General features: G+C 40.4%; 1 protein-coding gene across 1 annotated transcript in view; it reads left to right on the top strand.

The window, feature by feature from the left end:
- kif16ba (kinesin family member 16Ba) overlaps positions 1 to 22176 on the top strand; it is a 149679-nt gene extending 127503 nt beyond the window's left edge. Inside the window, exons 25-26 of the mRNA XM_067989469.1 lie at positions 13123 to 13206; positions 17866 to 22176. Of these exons, the coding sequence (XP_067845570.1) occupies positions 13123 to 13206; positions 17866 to 18024 (243 nt within the window). The 3' untranslated portion in view covers positions 18025 to 22176. The remainder of the gene's footprint in view (positions 1 to 13122; positions 13207 to 17865) is intronic.
- Positions 22177 to 25031: the final 2855 nt, after the last annotated feature.

The raw sequence follows: 25031 nt of genomic DNA, 5'->3' as shown, positions 1-25031 counted from the left end.
TGATTTGACAATGTAGATTCCCAGGCCCACTGGTAAGCTCTCTGACCATGACAGTACAAAAAGGATGAAAAATCTTGTCAATGGTGAGAACTTGTATGAAAGTCATGAAGGACAAAAGTATCTAATGATCAAACCTCTTTGCACTGGAACTGCCATAAGTTATTCCAGTATTAACAATCCTTGCAGCTTATCTGATAAAGAAATTCTTTGCTATTTCTCCCCCCGTCCCCTCCCCAGGCTTTTTGTTGCAGCCAATTAATGAGACCGCCATCATACCCATATTGTAATTACTAGTCAGCACCAAACATAGCATCATTAGTTTAGTCCACAAGTTCAAAGATTAAATTGTAATACCAGTGGAATACAAATTGATACTTTCACTGTCACAAGATCATCTTGTCAGTACTGTTTCATAACATATATAACAATTTAATCTTTGAACTTGTTTTATATTACTTAAATTTATGGTGCATCTACCAGTTTACAAGCAGATAATTAAATTCTTCTCTAACTACTACAATGTTGTTGAGTTCAAACCACTGTAGGAAAGATCCTCTTTTTACTGCTTTTTCCAGTACTGTTGACATGAAGTTGATTGTCAGGTGTCTGGACTCCCCCCTTCGCCCAGATGTTTGCTGCACATCTTTTGAACTACAATTGAAATAAAGTGTAACTAAAAGATTGTTGTGTTTTAGTCTGTTCAATCTTCCACCTAGAGACCATTTGAAATGGTCCTTTTCTTTTGTAACATTTCTGTGTTCTACCACCAAAATTGTTATTTTTACACCCAAGAAAGCTGATTGTAATCTGGCATTAGTGATGCAAACATGCTGTGGAGTTTGTTCTGCATTAGTGAATTATTACCTGTCTTGAAATTTTAATATATTTGCATATATGTTAGTGAATTCTAAGCATTAAATCATACAGTTGAGTTTAACAAGCATGTATTTTTCAAAACATCTGTTGTCAGTGAACCACATAAGACCCAGAATTTATAAGGCTGTGTACATTTATGAATAATTGAGAGTAGTAATTGTTTCTGAAATAAAGAGCTGGCCTGTATGAAATGCAGAAATGCTGCAGTGACTGGTGAAGGAGCTTATTGAACTGCTAATTTGACGAAATGCAATCGTTTGGTTGAAAATGACATGTTGTATTTTGGAGGTTAACTGTAGGAAGCCAAAGAGTGCAGCAGGAGCCTGTTACATCAAAGGTCAAAAGTGGGCAATGTCCAATCTCCCTAAGCAACAGGAATGTAATCGTGCTGAAGGCTCGTGTTCGGTGAGCCAGTACAACAATTAACTTTGTAGCGGTGTCAGCCTCCCGACAAACATTCTCTTGTACGTGACATGATTTTACATTCAAAAGTTCCTTTTAATTCCATCAGCTGTGACTTTTTTATTCCGCAGTGGTAACAATTTTTTCACCCCCACTCTCAATACATCGACAGTGTACGAGTTTTCACAGTTATTTGTGGCGCAGAATGGCTCCCACGTTTGCCTGCGTAAAAGTCATTTCAATTTTAATAAAAAGATTTTATTGTGATTGGTAAAGTATTCTGTTTATTTTTATTTTGTTTTAAATTAGGACTACTTTTTTTCACCAATCTTTCTTTACTCCCTTCCTGACTTCTTGCTGCAGTACATTTCCAAGGTCAGCAAGCACCCTCTGCAATTTCACTAAGTGGCCATTATTCATGTGTGAGCCTTAATGACAAGCTATTCAACCATGGGGTTATCACAGCTGATCCTTTCCTCCCGCACATACTCGTTTGGTCGAACTCTCACTCTGAACCCTTTAGGCTGATGCTCCATTGCAGTACTAAGGAAGAAAATTGCATTGTTGGAGGTTCCATCCTTTGGATGAGGTGCTCATTAAAGATCCTGTTGAACAATCAACAACAACAACAACTTGCATTTATATAGCGCCTTTAACGTAGTTATTCGTCCCAAGACACTTGATAACAGCACGGAATTCTCCTATTGTCCTGGTCAACACTTCTTCCTCAAACAATACCCCCAAAAACAAATACTGGACACAGCTATGGCTATGGGTCCTGACAACATCCCAGTACTAGTAGTGAAGGCCTATGCACCAGGGCTCCCTTAGCCAACCTGTCTCATTATAGCCATGCTACTGGCATCTACCTGACAGTGTGGATTATCCAGGTATGTCCTATCCACAAAAAAATAGGGTAAATCTAACTCAGCCAATTACCACAATATCAGCCTCCTCCCAATCATCATTAAAATGATATAAGGAATTGTCAGTAGTGCCATGGAGTGATATCTACTCACCAATAATAAACTGTTCACTGACACTCAATTTGGGTTCCAGAACTAATCACATCCTTGACCCAGACAACATGCAAGAGCTGAATAGCAGAGGAGAGGTTAGAGTAGTTGCCCCTCGACATCCAGGGAACATTTGATTGACAATGACACCAGGGAGACCTAGCAAAACTGAGGTCAGTGGGGGGTTAAAGGGAAAACCTTCCAGTGGCCAGAGTCACACTTGACAGAAAGGAAGATGGTTGTTGTTGTCGGGGGCCAATCATCTCAGCCCCAGGACATTGCTGCAGGAATGCATCAAGCAAACATTCTTAGCCCAACATTTCAGTTGCTTCATCGATGACCTTCACTGCATCATAAGGTGAGCAGTGAGGCTGTTTGCTGACAGTTCCAGTGTTCAGTTCCATTTACAACTCCCCTGATAATGAAGCAGCCCATGCGAGCCTCCAGAGGACATGCATAATATCCAGGCTTGGGCTCATAAATCAATATCTTGGAGGTTACTACTGACCAGAAGCTTAACTCAATGAACCATATCAGCACGGGGTTACAAGGGCAGGGAAGAGGCTGGGTAGTATGTAACTAGTGGCTCATTTCCTGACCCTTCAGAGCCTCTCCACCATAGATGCGGGCAGAACAACACTCGAGAACCTCAACACCATCCAGGACAGCACAGTTTATTTGATTGGCATTCCTGTCACTGGACTCAATAACCAACCCCTCCGCACTGTAGTTGTATGATCTACAGAATGCACTGTACAAACTCCCATCCTGTAACCTCCACCACTAAGAAGGACAAGAACAGCAATGTCATGGGAACACCATTACTTCCAAGTTCCTCTAAGTCACGCACCATCCTGTCTTGGACATATATCACCCTTTCTTCATTGTTGCTACATCAATATCCTGGAATTCCCTGCCCAACACCATCATGAGACCACTATCGCCACAAGGACTGCAACCATTCAAAATGGCCCACCACCAACCACCTTCTCAGGGTAACTAGGGAGGGACAATAAATGCTAGCATTGCCCACATCCCGAGAACAAATTAAAAGTAAAAGGTTATCTGAAAGATCCTTTTCCTTGGTATTGCAGTAGTTGGAATTAATTCCATAGATTATGGCTCCAGATGAATCATATAAAGTGACAAAACCGTAACAGATTATGTGTAGGGGTGAGTAAAGTGAAATGTACAGTATTGATTTTTAATTTCTGTTCTTGCCAATGAATTGTAAAAAACCCTTTTATCAGTTGATGGGGGGTGGGGCAAAGTTACACACCATCAACTCTGTAAACTGCTTAATCTTAACAGTTTGTAATGTGTTGGGTTGATTTGGGTTGAGGAACTTGCCAAATATTTTCTATCATTCTTAGTGATGTAAAGAAACATTGTAAACCATTTGGGTGGAAGCTGCTGTCCAGTCAGAAATGGCTCGATATCTAACCTGACCAGCATATTCGGGGTGTTACATCCCTAAAAGATCAACAATTGATCAAAATTTGAAATATTCATTGTGTACATGCACGTAACATGCACTGTGCTTCCTGTGCCCAGGGTTACACTTTATATCCAGAGAATTAATATGTGCAATCAGTAAGCAAAGGTAATGACTATTGTTATTATTATAACATTTGATGCACAATTTGCATTACTTTGCAGGTTTTACTGACCTTCAAGCTTGAGGGAGTGACTTAATCATCAATTGGAATAAACCTCTTTGCCAGTTGGCTGCCTGATGTAAAAGTCAGAGTTATGACTCCTTACACTGGTGTGACCTGTTTATAAGTTTTAAAATATTTCTTAAAAGTTGTCAAATTTGAAAGTTAATTTCAGCTGACCAGATAAAAATGGTTTATCAAAGGAGAAGAAAAGTTCAGGATAAATACTTCATGTGCAAAGAGCTCACAACCCTCACTCCCAATCTTTCATTAGAAAAAATACTTAACATTGGTGGTCTCACCCCGGAATTCATGTGAGACATCTCCATAACCTGGAGCGGCTTCAGGGGGGAAACAGAGACCCAAAATGGCAAGTGTCCATGAAGCTAACAATACAACATAATTAAAACTAAGATGTGTCCTAATAGGTTGGAGGTACTCTGGTAATTTTTAAAAATAAATTAGATAAATGGGAGGAGTACTTTTACTCAGAACTTGCTACTGCAAGTGTTTAGTTCTCCTTTAATCTAAAACTAACCCTTCTTGTATTGGGTTGGGGGGGGTGGGGAGAGAAAGAATGGTCTGTTTGAAATAAAAGACAAGTACATTAGATAAAATTGAGAATAATTCTACTAGCGATGTTTGCTCTTAGCTTGTTTAATGCATTATATTTATATTTTGTTCCTCAAGTCTAATGGGGAACCAGTATTGTGCCTTGTACATACTTTCTACCTTCTGGTTTAGTCTTGTATTTAAAAGAATAAACCTAAAATGCTTGTACAATCAGAGTTGCACCTGGGGCATTAATCTAACATAAATTACATTGACACATTTCCCTTTTTATCTCTGTGTTCTCAAAGCTAAAAAATGCAATTTCAATTTGCATACATTTCTTCTGTGGGAAATTTTGAGATCTTTGTATGAATTACTAAATAGCTTAGAATTATATTAATTTAACAAAGGTGCCTATTGGCATACCAGATACAAAAATGTCTTTAATCTTTAAGATGTGATTCAATATCACGAAAATGTTCTTTATAATATTCCTTTATTAGCTTTCCTGAAATAAATTAAAATTTAGAAAAATGTAACATACTGTGATATAGACAATACAAGGTTATATGAAGTGCCCTAATCGACATCCAGGTTAGTTCCAATACTGATTTCCAGAAAAGATGAAGTAGTGCATTACAAATCATTAGGGCCCCTGGAATTGTGCTTCACCTCGAGCAATTGTGTAACAAATCCAACCAAATTATGCAGCAATGAGAATGCAGATTCTGCGGCGAGTCTGTCCAGGGTTTCGTTTTCTCAAATTCAGATAAATATTGTTCAAATACTCTTTAATGACTCTGCTAAATTGGTGGCTTTTTAGAAAAATTATGTATTTGAACTGTCAAAAGCAATTTGTTGTGCTTAGCCTCTGAGTGCTACATGCTGCTTTGCTGTTTACAGTAAAATAGCTGCCACTTAACACCCAGCTGCCTCACTTAACTTTTCACCTGGCCAATTGAGACAGCTAGGTGCACAGCGGCATATTGAGTAGTAGGTAACCAATACCTTCTGTTCTAAATGGAATGGTGTCATTGGAACATAGGAACAGGAGTAGTCCATGTAGCCCCTCGAGCCTGTTCTGCCATTCAACGAGATCATGGCTGATCTGTGACCTAACTCCATGGGCTCGATTTTAGGGTCGGGTTACCTGCGGGTTTCCAGCGGGGGGGCCCCGAAAATCCCGATCTCCGATCACGTGACCGGATTCGGACGAAATCCCGGCCACTTCCGGGTACCGCGCTGACGTGCGGGGCTACGCGCGAAAGCCACGCTGGTGGGAATCCCGCAGGCAATTAAAGCCAGCGGGGTTCCACTTGAGAGTACTTACCTTGCTCGTTGTGGTCAGTTAATGAGCTGAAGCAGCTGTCAAAAGAGGAAGTGTGGGATTTTACGTTCAAGGCAGTCAGTTTCCCACACTGGGGGAAACAGGACCCTTCAAACCAGGCGTGTTTCAGCCAGCAGCCTGTGGCAGGTGCCAAGGTGCTCTCAACGGGGGAGAGCCCTCACCCACGCAGGAGGCCACCGCTTCACATAGGGCAACCCCTGCCCCCCACCACCCCCCGGCCAAGCCAGAGGACAGACCGACACGAAACCGCAGCCCCAGTCCGAGGACCCACACACCTACCCTGCACAACCCCTCAGACCAACACCTGCCAGTTGGGTGGTGTGTGGACACCCTCGGAGGACGAAGAGCATGACCAGCACCAGCAGCCTCGCAGTCCACGCCGTCCGCCGCAGAGACGTGGATCCCCCCAACACGGTGTGGTTGCACGCCCACCTGCACAGCAGGAGGGAGGGCTACCGCAGAGAGAGACGCGTCGCAGAGGGCACTACCCTCGCCACAGGGTCCACAGACCGAGGCACAGCTCCCCGGACCTCTCTGAGCAGCAGTGCACAGGGAGGCGCAGATTCGCTCGACATGTAGTCGTGGAGATCTGCAGCCTCTTTCATGCCAAGCTGCTCCTGGCTGGCCCCAGCACCAACTGCTTACCTGTCGCTGGCAAAGTCACCACTGTCCTCCACACCTTCTCCTCCGCATCCTTCCAGGGTGCAGCCGGCTACACCGCCGATGTCTCTCAGTCGTCTGCGCGGACGAGCCCTGCAAATACACCTGCACCTACTCTGCAGTAACACGATGGGTGGCATCAGTGGTGGGTCCTCATAGTGATACCCAGGAGCGGGCATTATTGGACACAATGGACAGGATTCGCGGAGACATGGCAGTGGTGGTGTCAATATAATGTGTGCTGTTTGTGGCTCTGAAATTCAATATGGGTAACACCCATGACAAACCCTCAGACACCCTTGTGCACCCCCTTCATGCTGACGAGACGTTTGCCTTACCCTGCCTACTGCACATATGTGATGCATGCCCTGTGGCTGCAGCACAGGTGGTGGCAGGTTGAGTGAGGCTGGCCGTGAGGGAGATGCACGAGAGGGTGAGTATGGGATGGAGCCATGAGATTGTATGAGGATTGGGTCGCGTGTTAGTGGCAGGATGAGTACTGGCGAGGTGAGTAGGTGGAGGTAAGATGAGGATGGGGTGTGAGTGGGCATGAAGGGTGATGTGACAGAATAATGTTGGCGGTGCCGAAGGAGATTTGGGGAAGGGGGCAGTGTTGTGGCAGACGGAGTGTAGGGGAAAGACTTCGTGTTCTCACTGCGGCTGACCTACTGCGGTCATTGCAGCGCCTCCTGCACTGTATGCAGGTGGGCGATATGTTGGTGGCGCAGGTGACCCCCTCTGCCACCTCGAGCCAGGCCTTCTTGGTGGCAGAGGCAGGCCGCTTCCTCCCGCCCGCCGGGGGGAAGTTCTGTGTCCTCCCCCTCCTCCTCACCCCATCTGATGATACCTGGGGTGAGGCATCATTAAACTGGGAGCAGCCTTCCCCCTGGGCTGCTCCATGCTGCAATTTGTCCCTTTGGTTGCAGCTTCTGTCATTGGAGGACTGCCCCTTTAACTAGAGAGCCTCCAGCTGACAGATCGTACTGCGCATGCGCAGCCCGACCGACGCGCAGGCCAGCGCCGTGGACCCCGGAGGAGCAGGTAATTGGATCCTATTAGTGGATTGCCTGCTACGATCGCGTGGGCAACCCACTAATTTCGCCGTTCGCGTTTTCGACGCTCCCGGAGGACCACCCGCTGGGAACCCGCAGGCCTGCTAAATTCGAGCCCCATATACCCGCCTTAGCCCCATATCCCTTAATATCTTTGGTTAACAAAAATCTATCAATCTCAGATTTGAAATTAGCAATTGAGCTCGCATCAACTGCCGTTTGTGGAAGAGAGTTCCAAACTTCTACCGCCCTTTGCGTGTAGAAGTGTTTCCTAACTTCACTCCTGAAAGTCTTGGCTCTAATTTTGAGGCGATGTCCCCTAGTCCTAGACTTCCCAAACAGTGGAAATAGTTTCTCACTATCTACCCTATCAGTTCCCCTTAATATCTTAAAAACTTCGATCAAATCACCCCTTAATCTTCTAAATTCCAGGGAATACAACCCTAATTTGTGTAATCTCTCCTCATAATTTAACTCTTGGAGTCCAGATATCATTCTAGTAAATCTATGCTGCACTCCCTCCAAGGCCAATATATCCTTCCTAAGGAATTCCTGAAACTCCCTTTCTTTCTTTCTCTTCCTATGTCCTTGGTTGCAACATGAGTTCAGTCACAACTTCAGGCTATTGTCCTTCCCTCTCCAAAGCAATTTGTACCCACTCGATTATATTTCTTACCACAGCACCAGGGAGATAATGCACAATCTAGGACTCTGTTGCAATTCCAAAAGCACTTGTTTCTTCCCATGACTGTGAAATTCTCTATTAACTACTGCAATACAGCAATTGCCCTCTTTAGCAACCACTTGCTCCGTGGTGCTGTGGTTTTGCTCACCCGTTGCCCTCATCCGAGTTGGAGTCATTTTCACAGGGATTCAGTCTTCTTCCAACCCTGAAGGATGATCACTCCATTTCCCTTCTTCATTAATTCACTGACTACAGGATGACCAACTCTTGAAAAGTGCAATCCAGGAATCCTTCAGCCTCCTGTAAGTGATGGAGTGGTCCCCTCTCTGCACCCCCCCCCCCTCCCCCACTAGTTCACAAGCAAGAAAGCTTGAGCTTGAGCACAAGTAGTCAGAGATACTTCCTGCACATACCATAGAAATTTACGACACAGAAGGGGGCCATTTGGCCCACCATGTTTGTGCCAGCCGAAAAAGAGCTATCCAGCCTAATCCCACTTTCCAGCTCTTGGTCTGTAGCCTTGTAGGTTTCAAGTGCATATCCAAATCTTTTTAAAAGCGATGAGGGTTTCTGCCTCTACCACCCTTTCAGGCTGTGAGTTCCAGACCCCCAGATCCAGGATCTCCCATATTGTGTAAGATCCACACAGCACAGGTTTCAGCTGTCCTCCCAAAATAAACTAAAATTTTAATAAAATCAAACTCAACAACCCCTCAAAATATAATTTTAGGCCAACTGTACCTCTAAGGGCAAACTCATCTCTCTCCTACCCTTTCACACTCCACTGGTGCCTCACTGCTGAAGATTAATCTCTTAACTAGTAAACTCAAGGAAATATTTTATAAAAGTACATAAAAGAGAGCTGATGTTTTTTTAAAAACTGCCACTAACAACCTAAATTGCCCAGTCCCGCTCCCTCACCTAGCCTCAGCCCCACCTTGTCCTACTATTTTTTTTTTAAGTTTGAAGTTTTTGAAGACCACAGGTGCAAAAGGGCTGTTATTCTACCTGCTCTCTCAAAGCACCAAATTCAATGTTTACAGAATCCCTTAGAAAGTCACAAACCAATGCTGTCAGGCATGGGAATTCCCCACCTCCACCCCACCGGTGCTGTAAGTTCCATACCCTCCATCTCCTCTCACTGCTGAAGACACCAGGGATCCAACAGAGAGCCAAACCTCACATTCCATCCCTAATTGTGACAAAACTCAGGTTCGCCTTCCACAGTTTGGCCAAACCCCGGATTTCGCCTCCACGGTGATACCAGATCAGGTGACCCTCCCCCATGTTGCCAAACCCCAACAACGCCAATGCAGTACTGCAGGATCCCCACCTCAGTTTGGCCAAACCCCAGGATATTTAGAAAGTATTTCCTAGTCTTACATTTCCTGCTGTTTTTTTTTCCACACTGCACACAATCCATGACCAGGGAACATTAACAGCCAAGAGCAAGGTGCAGACAACAGGCCCAAATTTTTATTTTATTCCACACCAGAAGGTACAGCCCAAAAGGTTGGGAACAAATGTGTGTTACACCTCAAGCATTGCAAGTGCCCAGGACTCCTCCTTTGCTACCAAAGCACAGGACCGCTCTCCAGTTCAACAAAACCCTCTTCCCCCTCCATCGTACTGCTAAATACCAGATATATACCTTCAACTGCTGCATCTTACATGCAATCCAGCTTTATAAAATAGTACGGGCTATAAATTTTATGCATTTAGGTGAAAGAATCTATATGATTAAAGGTCACTCAAGTACAGTTTTCGTAAATTATTGAGCAGAGGTGTGGAATTCAATCCTCAAAGCACCAGTAAAAATCCCAGATAATACCATACGATAAAAATGGAATTTGACTTATATAGGCACTATAAATTAGTGGTCTTGATGTTCTGCCCTATATGGCATAAACATCCCTATTGTTATAAACCAACAAATCCTCTGACCGTTAGCAACATCATGGGAGATCTTATTAGTAATTTATTTAAATCTTGCATGTAAGTGCACACTTCCTGTAAGCTTCTCTCTTTCTTCCTGTCGTAATTTAGCAGTCACACCAGAGTATCCTTTTATTTATATGCAAGTGAATCTCCTGTGGCCTGGTGAATCAAAGCTCTGGATCTAGAATATGACTGTCACACTCCAGGTATCATGTTGCAGATATCGCATTTTGTTACAGTCCCAAAAGAATCTTTTAAAAGAAGAAAATGTAAGCATTTTACCCTGGATTGTTGTGCGCTGCAGGCTGAAATGTACAAACAATTTACTGACTTCTAATTGATATCAATTTGCAAGCATCTATTATTACCTGGATTACCACAGGGACTAATTGAACAATTACCTTAAAAGAAAAGGACTGCAGCTAAACATTATAACTGTACTATAGACTCCACATGACCCATGGGCAATGCCACAGGAGGTCTGCTAATTGATCAGAGATATCGGATTCCAGCATTTTGGTCTATTAATTTTTGTTATGAACCAGAACAAACCAAGAATAGTAATTTGCAAATATGAGTAGCAAATAAAGTCGGTCTGGCTGAGACATCATTGTAAGTATACTCCATCATAGTGAGACAGTAGTCTCTCAGTGGTGGGAGGAGGCTTACGTGGAGCATAAACGCTGGCATAGACCAGTTGGACTAAATGGCCTGTTTCTGTGCTGTAGATTTGACGTAACTCTAGTCCTGCAGGAAATGCTTTTCAATCAACACCAGTCAGAAAATGAGATGTGTTTAGAAATAATGTGATTGGCTTGTAATATACGCAGTCCATTTAACTTTGCCAAATAGCTAAGCAATGAGTGATAAGTATAGGGAAATGCTTAACATGTTAATGTATCCTTTGATGTACAGTACCAGCAAATTGTAGATCTATTTAGTAATTCTTATACTGACTAACTATGACCCAGTGATGTACGGTGAATATAACAGTTGTAAACAACTTGTCAACTGGAATGTATCCATCTTCGTGTACCAAGGGCCGAACAAGTCAGATTCTATTGCGGTGACTGAGTGGATCATCGTGATTCCACTGCTGACTTCTTTCTTTCGTCGCTTTGGGAAGTGTCTGGCCTTTACTAACAGTACGAACAATGATGACCAGTGTTACTCTTTGGCACAGTGCATAGTGTATTGGAAAAACAATGTAGTGCATTTCTCTCTCTTAAATTATTTTTTCCTTATATCTCCGTCTTTGTCTTTTGAGGATTCTCGTCATTGATTTTGTTTTTTTAACCAGGTAAAGGATCCTCCACATTGGATGCATTATTAGTTTTCTTATAGTCTGCGCACATTACAAAGATAAAATAAGTGTCCAGTCCCTAAAGCTATTAACTTGGCATGGTCAATATGTGTGGAATTTGAATAATGCACCCAGCATAACCACCATATGTGCACACAGTAAGTGTGAACAGAACACTTAACCATTGCTCAGAATCCTCCACTTTATTTTGTCATTTTTTTCCCTCCCTTTGATTTATCTGCATCATATTAGTAGGAGAGTGGTCAAAACATATATGAAACTTTAAGGATACCCCAGTTTTTTTCCATAGATGGAATCTGATAGATGGGACCTTTGTACGAACATATGAATTAAGAGCAGGAGTAGGCCATTCGGCCCCTCGAGCCTGCTCTGCCATTTGATAAGATTATGGCTGATCTGATTGGGACCTCAACCCTACTTTCCCATCTACCTACTATAACCTTTGACTCCCTTGTTAATCAGGAATCTACCTAAGTCAGCCTTAAACATATTCAATGATCCTGTCTCCACCGCTCTCTGGGGAAGGGAGTTCCACAGACTCACAACCCTCAGAGAAAACATTTCTCCTCATCTCCGTCTTAAATGGGAGACCCCTTATTTTTAAACTGTGTCCCTGAGTTCTAGTCTCCCACAAGGGGAAACATCCTCTCAGCATCTACCTCTTCAAGCCCCCTCAGGATCTTATATGTTTCAATAAGATCACCTCTCATTCTTCTAAACTGCAATGTATACAGGCCCAATTTGTCCAACCTTTCCTCATAAGATAACCCCCTCATCCCAGGAATCAGTCGAGTGAACCTTCTCTGAACCGCCTCTAAAGCAATTATGTCCTTTCTTAAATAAGGAGACCAAAACTGCAGACTATTCTAGATGTGGTCTCACCAATGCCCTGTACAACTGTAGCAAAACATCTCTACTTTTATATTCCATTCCGCTTGCAATAAATAACAACATTCCATTTGCCTTCCTAATCACTTGCTGTACCTGCATACAAATTTTTTGTGTAATTGTAATTCATTCCTCCTTTCCTTCCCCTTCATTCCAGTCTTACAAATAAAAAACAGCAGACAACTTTCCTCGTTGTTCCAGATCCCTTGAAGATCTAGAGAATGGGAGAGATACTTCTGGTCGTTTTTACTGTTATCTCCTCCTTAGAAATCTTCATATTTTGGGATCTGCCCAGTTTGATTCTGAAGATTCTTCCAGCTGCCACAAGAAACCTCAGTTAATGTTTATGTTACTGTTCGATTCTTATAACAGAAAGAAAATACAAAGCTAGACGTGGTGCTCTTAATTTCTTGCTTGTCCATTTCTAAAAGCTGAATAACAAACTACTTATAATCAAAACATAAAAGTCCCAGAAGCCCTGTAGGGGTCACCGCGCTGTTTGGAGCTCCCGTTGATAGCAACTTGCCGTGCCAAACCCCATGGAAAGTCTATGGGCAAGGGCAATCCTAACGAACAGCTGGCACCGTTCGTTCACTGCTCACAGCAAAAGCTGCCCCAATGTGTCTTCAGTTGTCTACTCATTAAGACCCTGACGTGTTTTCTTAATGTTGCTCCTTAATATTTGACAAATGAGACTGATGATATCATTGCTTCCTTTTCCAGATTGGTGGTCTAGAATTTCCTCCAAAAAAGCTATTTGGTAACAGGGATGAAAGAGTGATTGCTGAGAGACGATCCCACTTGGAGGTAATAGTATTGTTTAGCCTTTATTCAAGTGTAATGCAAAAATACAATCTGTCATAGCTGTAATAATTATATTGAACCGTGAATACAAATACTTCGCAACTCAATAACAATTGTTTTAAGTGAACACAGAAGGTGGCAGTAGTAATCTGCGATTGATAAAAATAGCTACCATCCTGAATACTGGAATTAGGATATTTTAAAATATATAATGTGGAATTAATGCAATAATGCCTAACAATACATCTGCATAGAACAATATAACATTTACACCTTATTTGTAATGGGGCAAGATTTATTTTTTAAAATCTATAACCAGGCTTGCATATTACCAGATTATCTATACCAGTATTGGGAATAAATTGGTTCTTTGCTAAAATCTACTTTAGGAAATTTTTGCAAATGTGTGAATTTGATTTTGTTTTTGAAATATATTTCATTATATGTACACTTGAAGTATATTTATTTTCCAGTTTTCTGCCATTAACCCTCCCTGTAAAGATGATAGCTTATGACATGGTACCGTTCCTTAAGAACATAAAAAATAGGAGCAGGAGTAGGCCATACGGCCCTTCGAGCCTGCTCCGCCATTCAATAAGAACATGGCTGATCATCTATCTCAACTCCACTTTCCCGCCCGATCCCCATATCCCTTTGATTCCCATGGACTCCGTAGCTTTCTGGACGCTCACCCAAGCAGCCATTCTTCATGTATGAGTCTAGGCAGTGAGTGCTGATAGGTTATTCCAGCATTGGGGGGCGGGAGTCATCACAGCTAAGCTCACTGCTGTCAGCAGAGCCCAGTCCAGTGTTGGCTTCACCTGACATCCACAATTATTGTACACTTTCCAGCAGGGGTCAGTGGATATCAATCAGGAGCAGGAATCCAGACTCATGTTTTTTTACAGTCTTCTTGAGGACATTAAGGCTAGTTAAAAGTTCCACTGCCGCACTGGCTGAGATCAACCAACTCAGCACAAACTGTAGTTTGAATCAGAACCTTTTGATCTGTGTGATTCAGTATCACACTGGATGGTACATTTACCTATTGGTATAATATTTTAAATAACATTGAAAGAAAAGTTTTTTTTTGGTTTTAATTTAAGTTGAAGTACACACACAACTTTATTTGTGGTCTCCATTTCAAAAAAGCATTGTCATTATGAAAAAGTGGAAGCAAGTTTTAAAGTTTAGCCAGAAGAGCGATGCATAATTTTTTGCCACAATGGTGTCATGTGCAAATAATGCAGTAACCATTTTAATGCCATTTATGTCATTACATTGTTTGCTCATAAGGAAAACAAAAAAAAAATCCAAGGCAATGTTCCACTGTAGATTTGAAGTTGCTTTGTTTGATTACTTTATTTGGGGTTGGACAATTTTTTAAAAATCACGGTTATCAAGGTGAGAAAAGTACTTTGCATCACTGAGCTTTATAGGTGTCATTTCTGTCAGTAGCCAGCACTTAGATAAAATTACCTCTTGCACAGTCAATTTAGTTCTCATTTGTACTGCTGATGGACACATACTGTCAAGGGGAAAACGGAGAGCTTGTCCATCTTGCTCCATGAAAGTGCACCTGGAATGGGTTTGACAAGAAGGTCTTGGAATAATCATCAGCCATATCCATCCTCCATCTTAGCACGAAAATCAAGAGATTATGAAAAGGAGTCAAGAGAAAATGGAAAAAATAATTCAGAGCAAGGAGGAGAGTGAGACGGAGAGGTTTAGGGAGGGAATTCCACAGCTTAGGGCCTAGGCAGCTGAAGGCAGGGCCGCCAATGACGGAGCGATGAAAATCAGGGTAGATCAGGTAAAAGAGACAGCCGCAGTTTGATTTCTAAGGTTGGTTAAGTATGACAGGTTGCATAAAGTCTTCGGTACAACTGTTCCATTGTATATTCACTGGGATTGGTCGGCTGATGCTGTGAGTTGCAGCCAGCAGCACCCTTTCACCTCTGGGACGCAGGTTCAAAGCCCCTGTACACCAATGCAACGCAAGCCTCCTCTCACTGTTGATCCGGTCTGGCACATTAGCTGTCTTTAACTAAACAGCTGTTTGTAACCTTCAAATTTCTGTTTTGTCAAGGGAGCAATATGCATGTCTACATGATTCAAGAGGCAGGGTAACATAATGAAATATCCCTGAATTAGAAAATCTAATAATCAGTTTAGATTCAAAACTGGATAGCAGAGTGACTTGATTTATTTAGTCCACGATATTTTTTAGTCTAAATGTGACAGATGCTGAACATTACATCTGTTGCGAAAGGTAGGTAACTTAAAGTCATTCAGGGTTATAGAAGAAAGTTTAAACCAAATTAATACCACTTGGTAGCAGCATTAGAGAATTCAAAATGAACAAAAACTTGGCAATTAGTCTTAAGCTATAGATTAGAGAAATCAATTAACGATATTGTGATGTTTGTTTTAAGAACATAAGAAATAGGAGCAGGAGTAGGCCATACGGCCCCTCGAGCCTGCTCCGCCATTCAACAAGATCTTGGCTGATCTTCTACCTCAACTCCACTTTCCCGCCCTATACCCATATCCCTTGATTCCCTTAGTGTCCAAAAATCCATCGATCTCAGTTTTGAATATACTCAACGACTGAGCATCCACAGCCCTCTGGGGTAGAGAATTCCAAAGAATCACAACCCTCAGTGAAGAAATTTTTCCTCATCTCGGTCCTAAATGGCCGACCCCTTATCTTGAGACTATGACCCCTAGTTCTAGACTCTCCAGCCAGGGGAAACAGCCTCTCAGCATCTACCCCGTCAAGCCCTCTAAGAATTTTATACGTTTCAATGAGATCACCTCTCATTCATGATCTTATAATCTGTAAGGTGTTGAGCTGAAATAAATATCAATCATACATCTTCAGTGAAAGAAGAATTAACAGTTCTTACTCGACTTACATTACCCTTGTTTATAATTTTCTTAACATGTAACAAATCTTAGACAACTAAATCTCAATTATAATTATAACTGAGTTCACTGAAAGGTCACTTACCATTTTATTCAATCAGCAATGTTACAAAGCTGAGCAAAAAAGACATAATGGTAAGTGACATTTTAGAACAGATAGTTGTATGGCACTCTTTGAAAGGTAATCATGGCTATTAATTATGTAGTTCTCATCTGTTATCCTGTTCTAACATATATCAATAGTTTAATATGACCTCTTCAAATAAACTGTTAACTGAAATGCTGGTAATTGGTTTACTTCTGTTAAAATGTTGGATGAAAGAAAAAAAACAAGGATGCCTTGAGCTAAAGGAAGAGTAATTTTCCTTTGAAAAAGTTTCTGATTTTACTAGTTGTTGCTTCTCATCATGTATACTTTGAGGATTTTAATCCCCTGTTGCCATTGTTAATAAACCCAAAACTTAAATGGTGTGGTACTCTCGTACTGCAAGAGTACTTGTGGTTTTGAGTCCCAGGGTAACTTCAATCCACCAGCCATAGCCTTGAGGAAGATTGGTTTACAGATGGGCCACTAGAGAAATATCTCATTATATCTCCCCATCCCCAAGCAATGCTTCTCAGGATCAAAAACTCAGAAGATCCACTCAACTATTGGCTTCATCTTTCTTCATGTATGCAATCTATTGCCAGTCAGCCTTGGCTCAGTGGGTAGCACTCTCATCTCCGAGTCAGAAGGCTGGAGCCCCACTCCAGGACCTGAGCTCATAATCTCGGCTGATGCTCCAGTGCTGCACTGCCGGAGGTGCCATTGGATGAAACGTTAAACCAAGGTGCTGTCTGCCCTCTCAGTGAGCATAAAAGATCCCGTAGAACTATTTGAAGAGCAGGGGAGTTCTCTTGACATCCTAACCAATATTTATCCTTCAATCAACATCACTAAAAACAGATTATCTAGTGTTATTTATCTCTTTCCTGCCTGTGGGGCCTTGCTGTTCACAAATTGGCGATTGCATTACCCTACATTTACAGCAGTGACTACACATGAAAAATTCCAAAATGATGAAACTAACATTCTTCCCTGATGCCCATTGATAATTAAGAGAAAACTGCAAGCTACTAAACTAATGTCATCATCTGTATTGTTCAACTTTGACTAAATTATCCTTATCTGATTTAAAATGGTGCGAAAGGTTATGGAAAACTATAGTTCCAATCTTGTTGGGCTGTAGGAATATCATATCTGGAATGCAATTAATCATCTAGTACTTCTCCTACAACCTTAATTCCGATTCGTAAATTGACCACAATTATAATTTCCTGAATGATACATTGTGGAATCAGTTCATAGAATCATAGAATGATACAGCACAGAAGGCAGCCCATCATGCCTATGCCTTTGAAAGAGCTATCCAATTAGTCCTGCTCCCCTGCTCTTTCCCCATAGCCCTACAATTTCTTTTCAAGTATTTATCCAATTCCCTTTTGAAAGTTACTATTGAATCTGCTTCCACTTACCTTTCAGGCAGTACATTCCCGATCATAACAACTTGCTGCGTAAAAAAATTTCTCCTCATCTCCCCTTTGGTTCTTTTGCCAATTACTTTAAATCTGTCTCCTCTGGCTACTGACCCTCCTGCCGGTGGAAACAGTTTCCCCTTATTTACTCTATCAAAATCCTTGATAAGTTATTTTACAGATGAAATATTCAATGTGTTTATTCTGATTTTCTTGCAGAGATACCTCAGGAACTTCTTTACTTTGATCTTAAAGTCTCCAACTTCACCAATAAACCTACACAAAGAGGATTTTACACTGTCGAAGCACACTCTGTGCGAGTTTACACCTTTCTTCAGGAAAGGAGTTTTTGACTTCAGCAGTCATGGGACTGGGTAATTGAATAAGCCAACTTGTTTACCCCTTTTTATTGAAGTACCAGGACCAAAAGCAGTGCCTTCTCTCTATCAGACTAGATTTTCTAAACATAGAGGCAGATTATCTTGTATCTAGCAGTCTCATTATAAAAGTATCTCAAGTTTCTTCTGTTTACATTGAAAAGCACCACCATAAATTATTTTAAAATAATATGCTATATGTACAGTCAGTAAGCTCAATCTAGTGTTAAATGTGATTTTCTTCCAATGTAGTTCATTGAATAAAGCTCTCCAGCAACTAGAGGCAGACTTACATTGTAAATATTTGCACCAAACCAGTAGAGAACTATTGGTAATTATAATGTTTATGCCACGAGCCAAACTGTGTTTATTTAGATTAGTAACAATGATTAAAAATGGCAAATGATACATTTCCATCTCCATAGTTATTTTTCTGCAGTGAACCATTAAGTGAATCGCTCCAGTCACAGTTGAGTCACTAACCATTATAAATACACAAAGAGCCCAGCTTTAAGAGTAAAATTTTTTTGGAAATAAGATTACATGTTAATCATGGACTTACATTTCTATTTTACTGTGATGCTTTTGGACAAAATAATGGGATAAATACTTTAAAAGATTTTAATCAATTGCAGGTCCATAAAATAACTGCACTTCTGATCTAATATAAGTACATGTTACAAGTACTGTAATATCTGTGTCCATGACTACCTATAGTGGCTTGATCATTGTGTGGTTCTCACATTACCGCTTTTTCTGTCTGATCCCCAAAATGGTGCAAAGTTTAAGTTGAACTAAAAAGGTAATTTAATTAACAGCTGACCTCGAATCAAAGCATTTGGTTATATCACCAGTAATGGCGACATAAGTAGTGTAGAAATCCCTTGATTCAGCAACCAGCTGCCTGTACGGGCCAGTGGCTATAACAGAGCATTTATATTGTTACTTATTACCCTTAGTTTGCATTAAATTAATGCTAGAAATGTGTAGAATGTTTTGGGAAATCACACTGGGAAATATTTTGAGTCAGTACCACAAAACATTTTGTACTCAACCGTGAATAAGTATCTCAAACTTTCCGGCATTTCTAATTAATACTCATTTAACAGTGATTGTTGTAAGCTGAAAAGAATTGCTTCTTCATTAAAATCACTTAGTCTTCTGAAATCTAAATCAGATTTTGAGTTCAAGGTGGGCTATAGAAAAACATTACTTTTAAAATGCCGAAGACAAATAAACATAAGTAGAACAAATAAAAAGCTGTTCATTTCATGTAAACACAAAATAGTGTTATTTTAAGAAACAATCTGTTCCTGCTGATTTAATAAGAAAAATTATGCAAAAGGGTAAAATTATAATAGTCATTCATTGTAAAAGTTCGGTTTGCAACAGAAACTTTGTAGCCCCATAAATTGTGTGATTTTTGACAGGGAATTGCATGTATTTCATTTCCTGCAGAATGTTATTGTGCTGTTCATATGTAATTTACTTTGCAATCACATTTGAACTTGTTAAGCAGAGCTCATGAATACAAGCTGGAATTAAGTTGAGTTGTGTCAGCATTGTGACAGAACATTTGACTTGTGCTCCGTTTTTAAGTTGTTTGAAGGCAAGATTGGAGAGCACGCCAGGGAGTGTGATGTCAGAATTCTCGGCTTGTTTCCACTTTCAGTATTTAAATGCAGAGCTTGTCACTCTGTGGGTAATGGTTTAGACTCCCCACAATCAGTGGTTGGCCTGATGACACTTGGGTCACTTGGTGAGGTTTCTGACCTTAGTGGCGTGCATTCACCTTGCTAGATGAGCTGTGACTCAGTATTAGCATCACAGGGCATCTGGGTTGACTCCCAAGTCAAAGAAAGCTTGAACGGAAGTGAGTTAAGTAGAGAAATACTGGGAAAATGGGAGAGGGGATAACATTATACCATTTTGTACAAAGTATCATCTTTATATATTTATGTTTCATATAATTAAGTAGCAGTAGGAATTGGTGTCCTTTTAGTGTGTATAATCACACCATTCATTTCAGAACAAAGTCTATTGAGCACTTCTTATTGCTGGTCTTATCGCTATCCCCTTAGTTTCTTTAATCAGTTAACATTTTCATGTATTTATTAGGGTAGCCTTTATTTGAAACAGTAATAATCACAGTCTCTAACTAATTGGTTGTTCATTAATGTTACTGATGGACTTCAGAAAATAATTATATAATGTATAATAGTTTTTGATCATTTTTGTAGTTCTTCTAAATGATGAACTATTTGCTGACTGTTTATTTAGTGGAACCAGTGCCACAATTTATGCATATTATTGCATATATGTTTGGGGAAAGAACGCCAAAATTTGAAATAAATTGACTTCAGTTATCATAGAATCATAGAAATTTACGGCACAGAAGGAGGCCCATTGTGTCCATGCCGGCCAAAAAAGAGCTATCCAGCCTAATCCCACTTTCCATAGCCTTGTAGGTTACGGCACCTCAAGTGCACATCCTAGTACCCTTTAAATGCGATGAGGATTTCTGCCTCTGCCACCCTTTCAGGCAGTGAGTTCCAGACCTCCATCACCCTCTGGGTGAAAAAATTTCTCCTCAACGCCCTCTAATCCTTTTGCCAATCACTTTAAATCTATGCCCCCCAGTTATTGACCTCTCTGCTAAGGGAAATAGGTCCTTCCTATTCACTCTATCTAGGCCCTTCATAATTTTTTATATACCTCAATGAAATCTCCCCTCAGCCTTCTTTATTCCAAAGAAAACAACCCCAGCCTATCTAATCTTTCCCCATAACTAAAATTCTACAGTCTTGGCAACATCCTCGTAAATCTCCTTTGTACCCTCTCTAGTGCAATCACATCTTTCCTGTAATGTGGTGACCAGAACTGTACACAGTACTCTATTTATTTTCAATTATTACTTTCATTGATACAGGCTTCAGATATAGATATATAGAAGAATGTTGCTACACTACACTAATTAATAATGTACCATTCAAATTTTTTTTTCCGCCTTGAAGCTAAATGCTAACACATATTTGTCTTTCAATTTAAATATATTTGTTTGTTTAAATTATAGTTGCTTCCTTTTCTTCCCTTACTGGCCTATGCTTTTCAATTATTCAAAAGCTTACAGGTAGTCATCTCAATTCATAAATCTTCCTTATAATTAGAGAAACATGAATTGTTCGGATGTGGAATAGCATTCATAGTTGCTAGGTGAACAGAAAAACCCAGGTTGAGATGGCCATCTGAAATTGGTACATGTTGTCTGGACAGATAGAAAGAAACAACTTACATTTACATAACATGTTATTACGTTCCAAAGCACAATTTCACATAAAATGAATTACTTTGAAGTGCAGTCCCTGTTTTTATTTGGAAAACTTGGATAACATTTGTCCAAGATGGATTTTCTAGGCTGAAATTCGATCTGTATTTACAGTGTAATAAAAGGAATACTACCCACACCAAAGGCATCTCAAACTATTGTCCTATGAAGATCTGTTAAATAGGAACAGTCTCCCATGACTTTCATTAATTTTTCAGGTAACATGATTGCAAAGAGATGGTGGAAACAATCCAGAATTGTTGTAGTGTGTTTCACTACATTATGGGTGCAAAAAATTCTCTGAATGGGATGTTGACATTTTTGTTGTATAGATTATGTACTTTGTGTAAGCCTGGATTAGTGGCCAGTGGCTATTACTACTTTCAGTAGTTTTCATATGAGAAGAGCTACACTGAACAGTTTCTGCTTCACAGGTTTTACATTTATAATGTAGTCGGTGACAATCATAAAGTTCATTAATGTCCCAGTTGCATGCTGGTTCTAATATTTGTACTTAGCTACTGGGTAGGCTGTTGAGTAACAAGGAAACACTATAAATATTGTACATGGAAATATATGTTAAAAAAATTGTGTTTTTTTTTAGTAACTATGGGAATTTATTGAGGGTCCTGTAATTACCAAGATGATGTATTTGTACACTGTAAATATAAGCATAAATAATGCCAATCTCAGCCTGATTCTGCACCTAATTGTGTAATCATTTATAATTTATAACTGCGGTGAAAGCACTTTTTGTGTGTTTTTATAGTGTCTCGAATGCTATTTGTAAAGTAAACTCACTGACCTCAAATAAAATGTTAAGCTGAACAGCTGCTCGCATTCTGCTTTTTATATGCATAAAACTAAAAGCTTCATTTATGAAGGAACAACATTTCAGATATTTGGAAATAAGATTCACTGTTCTCATGGGATCAATAGAACATTGCTGCACAGATTGTTGGTGTCAGCACCATATGTATCAAATGACTGCCTACCAAGGGCACTAAACAAGTTTAGTTCCTGTTATCACACTTGTATAGTCTGAGAACTGTGGGAATAAATGTTATTCACCCTCACTAATATTTCCCAATTTGATAATTATCCTATTAAGTACAAAACCAGCTATCTGCCATCTCTAGTGGGCACGCCCTCACTAATGAATTAAATATATTTCAACTATATTTAATTCATTGGTGAAGGAGCGCCCGCTATGTGGAACATGGGAGTGATCAGTAGTTTATGCAATGAGGGCAGCAACGTAGAACTTCGCTGAGATGCAGGTCGTAAGAAAGTTTTCATTCTTTCATCATTAAATATGAATTGTAAAAGTCAAACTGACTCTTGAGGTGGTCAATGGAGAACAAAAGGTCAACTCAGAACTGAATGTAATTCAACAAATGTCACAGCTAGACCACCTTGCATTTATATTGCGCCTTTCACAACCTCAGGATGTCCCAAAACGCTTCACAGCCGAATTGCAGTCACTTGTAATGTAGGAAAATGCGGTAGCAGGTTTTCACACAGCAAGGTCCCGTAAACAGCAATGAGATAAATGACCAGATAATCTGGTTTTGGTGATGTTGGCTGAGGGATAAATGTTGTCAAGGGCTCCAGAAGAACTCCCCTGCTCTTCTTTGAATAGTGCCATGGGATCTTTTACGTCCACCTGGGAGAGCAGGCAAGGCCTCGGTTTAACGTCTCATCTGAAAGATGGCAGCTCACATGACAGTGCAGCACTCCCCCATTACTGCACTGAAGTGTCAGCCTAGATTACGTGCTCAAGTCTCTGGAGTGGGGCTTGAACCCACAACCTTCTGACTCGGAGGTAAGAGTGAACCAATGCTGACACAATTTTCATGGTGAGAAATGAATAAATTTAGGGGTGAAGGTCAGATGCTGAAGTGACACATTTCAGTGCTCCAGCAACAGAAATGTTTGATCAACACAAAATTGATGAAAACCATATCAAAGTCTTTTTGTGCATGGACCAAAACATTAAAGGTGCAGAAAGCTCTACAGGCATAGTATTTGCCCCTCAATCGTTTTGATAATGCTAGTGCTTTTCATTAGAAAGTTTCATTTGAAAGGCTTTCATCTCAAATTTCCTTAATGACAAGGTTAAGACATACTCCACGCCAATATCAGCCAAAGGAATCCCAATGGAGCACATTTATCACCCAGCACTGCTGTCATTGTATTTGGGTTATTTACGAATGTAGGTCTTTTGTTAACCTCAATGGCGACCAAGCTTTTAATAAACACAATTAAAAATCATAGACTTTTTTAGTTTAAATTTGAAGCAAAGTGGGGTAAGATGAAGGAAGTTCCTAATCTGAGGTCTTCTGTTGGTACAGAGCAAAGAAAAGGCACTTCCTTGAAGGGAAGGAAGAAAATTGGTTGGAGGTGACACTGTTTACACTCTTTAGCATTCAATTACAAAATTGATAGATCAAGGAGGAGGTCACCTGCTCACTCTTTTGACTATGGATTGGCTCATGGCATAACCCAAATCAAGGCTTGAAAATAAATCAGAAAGAAGTTGGAAGCAATAAAATAACAAGACGAATTACAGGTTACAAGTAATTGTAATTATAAATTTATTACTATTATTAATTGACTATTATTAAGTGAAATTATTTTAAACACTTAGTAGGTCACTTATGCTTTCATTTTCATTTTATGATGTCGCCTGACCTACGTTGGTTCCTGGTCCGGGAACGCCTTGATTTTTAAAGTTCTCATCCTTGTTTTCAAATCCCTCCATGGCCTTGCCCCCTCGCTATCTCTGTAACCTCCTCCAGCCCTATAATCCTCCACGATCTCTGCGCTCCTCCAATTCTGGCCTCTTGCGCATCCCTGATTTTAATCGCTCCACCATTGGCGGCCGTGCCTTCAGCTGCCTAGGCCCTAAGCTCTGGAATTCCCTCCCTAAACCTCTCCACCTCTCTGTCTCCTTTAAGACACTCCTTAAAACCTACCTCTTTGACCAAGCTTTTGGTCACGTGTCTTAATATCTCCTTTGTGGCTTGGTGTCAATTTTTGTCTGATAATCGCACCTGTGAAGTGCTTTGGGACATTTTACTACGTTAAAGGCGCTATATAAATGCAAATTGTTGTTGTTGAACCCCTTAATGAGATTTTTGCTTTGTAATTACTCCTGAATAGCCATATTTTCTCCATAATATATACCGTGAAGGTCAACACGCTGATTTTATCCTATTGGGGTCCATTTGCTTTTAAGTGATGGCCATTACACATAGTTGTGACAGTGCTTGCACTGAAGGATTAAAAATTGCAACGTAATGATTGAATTTTTGTGTTATATTACACATGAATTGGTTAGCAGGAAGTAAGAGAACAAATTACTAAAAATAACATATACTCTCGAGTGAATTAAAAGCTTTAATTTTATCTTCGGGTTTAGAAAACAGCTTCACTCTTGCAATTTAGAACATCATTTGAACCCCTAGATGCAATTACTATTTGCAATTGCTTCCAAGTATCCATTATTATCTACATAACCTTTTGCTATGCTATTAGTTTTCTCAGTTCTGCACGATTATGAACACTAAAAAAGACCATTATATGTATGCTAAGGTAAATGAAAAACATCTAATTATAATTACGGTGACCTCCTTTGTAAATTACTGTTACGTTTATGTTTTCTTCATCTACATATTTAA

This window comes from Heptranchias perlo, chromosome 8 (assembly GCF_035084215.1).
Source record: "Heptranchias perlo isolate sHepPer1 chromosome 8, sHepPer1.hap1, whole genome shotgun sequence".
In the NCBI taxonomy this organism is placed as follows: Eukaryota; Metazoa; Chordata; class Chondrichthyes; order Hexanchiformes; family Hexanchidae; genus Heptranchias; species Heptranchias perlo.
The sequence above is the reverse complement of the archived record's forward strand: the minus strand, read 5'-3'. Positions and strand labels throughout refer to the sequence as shown.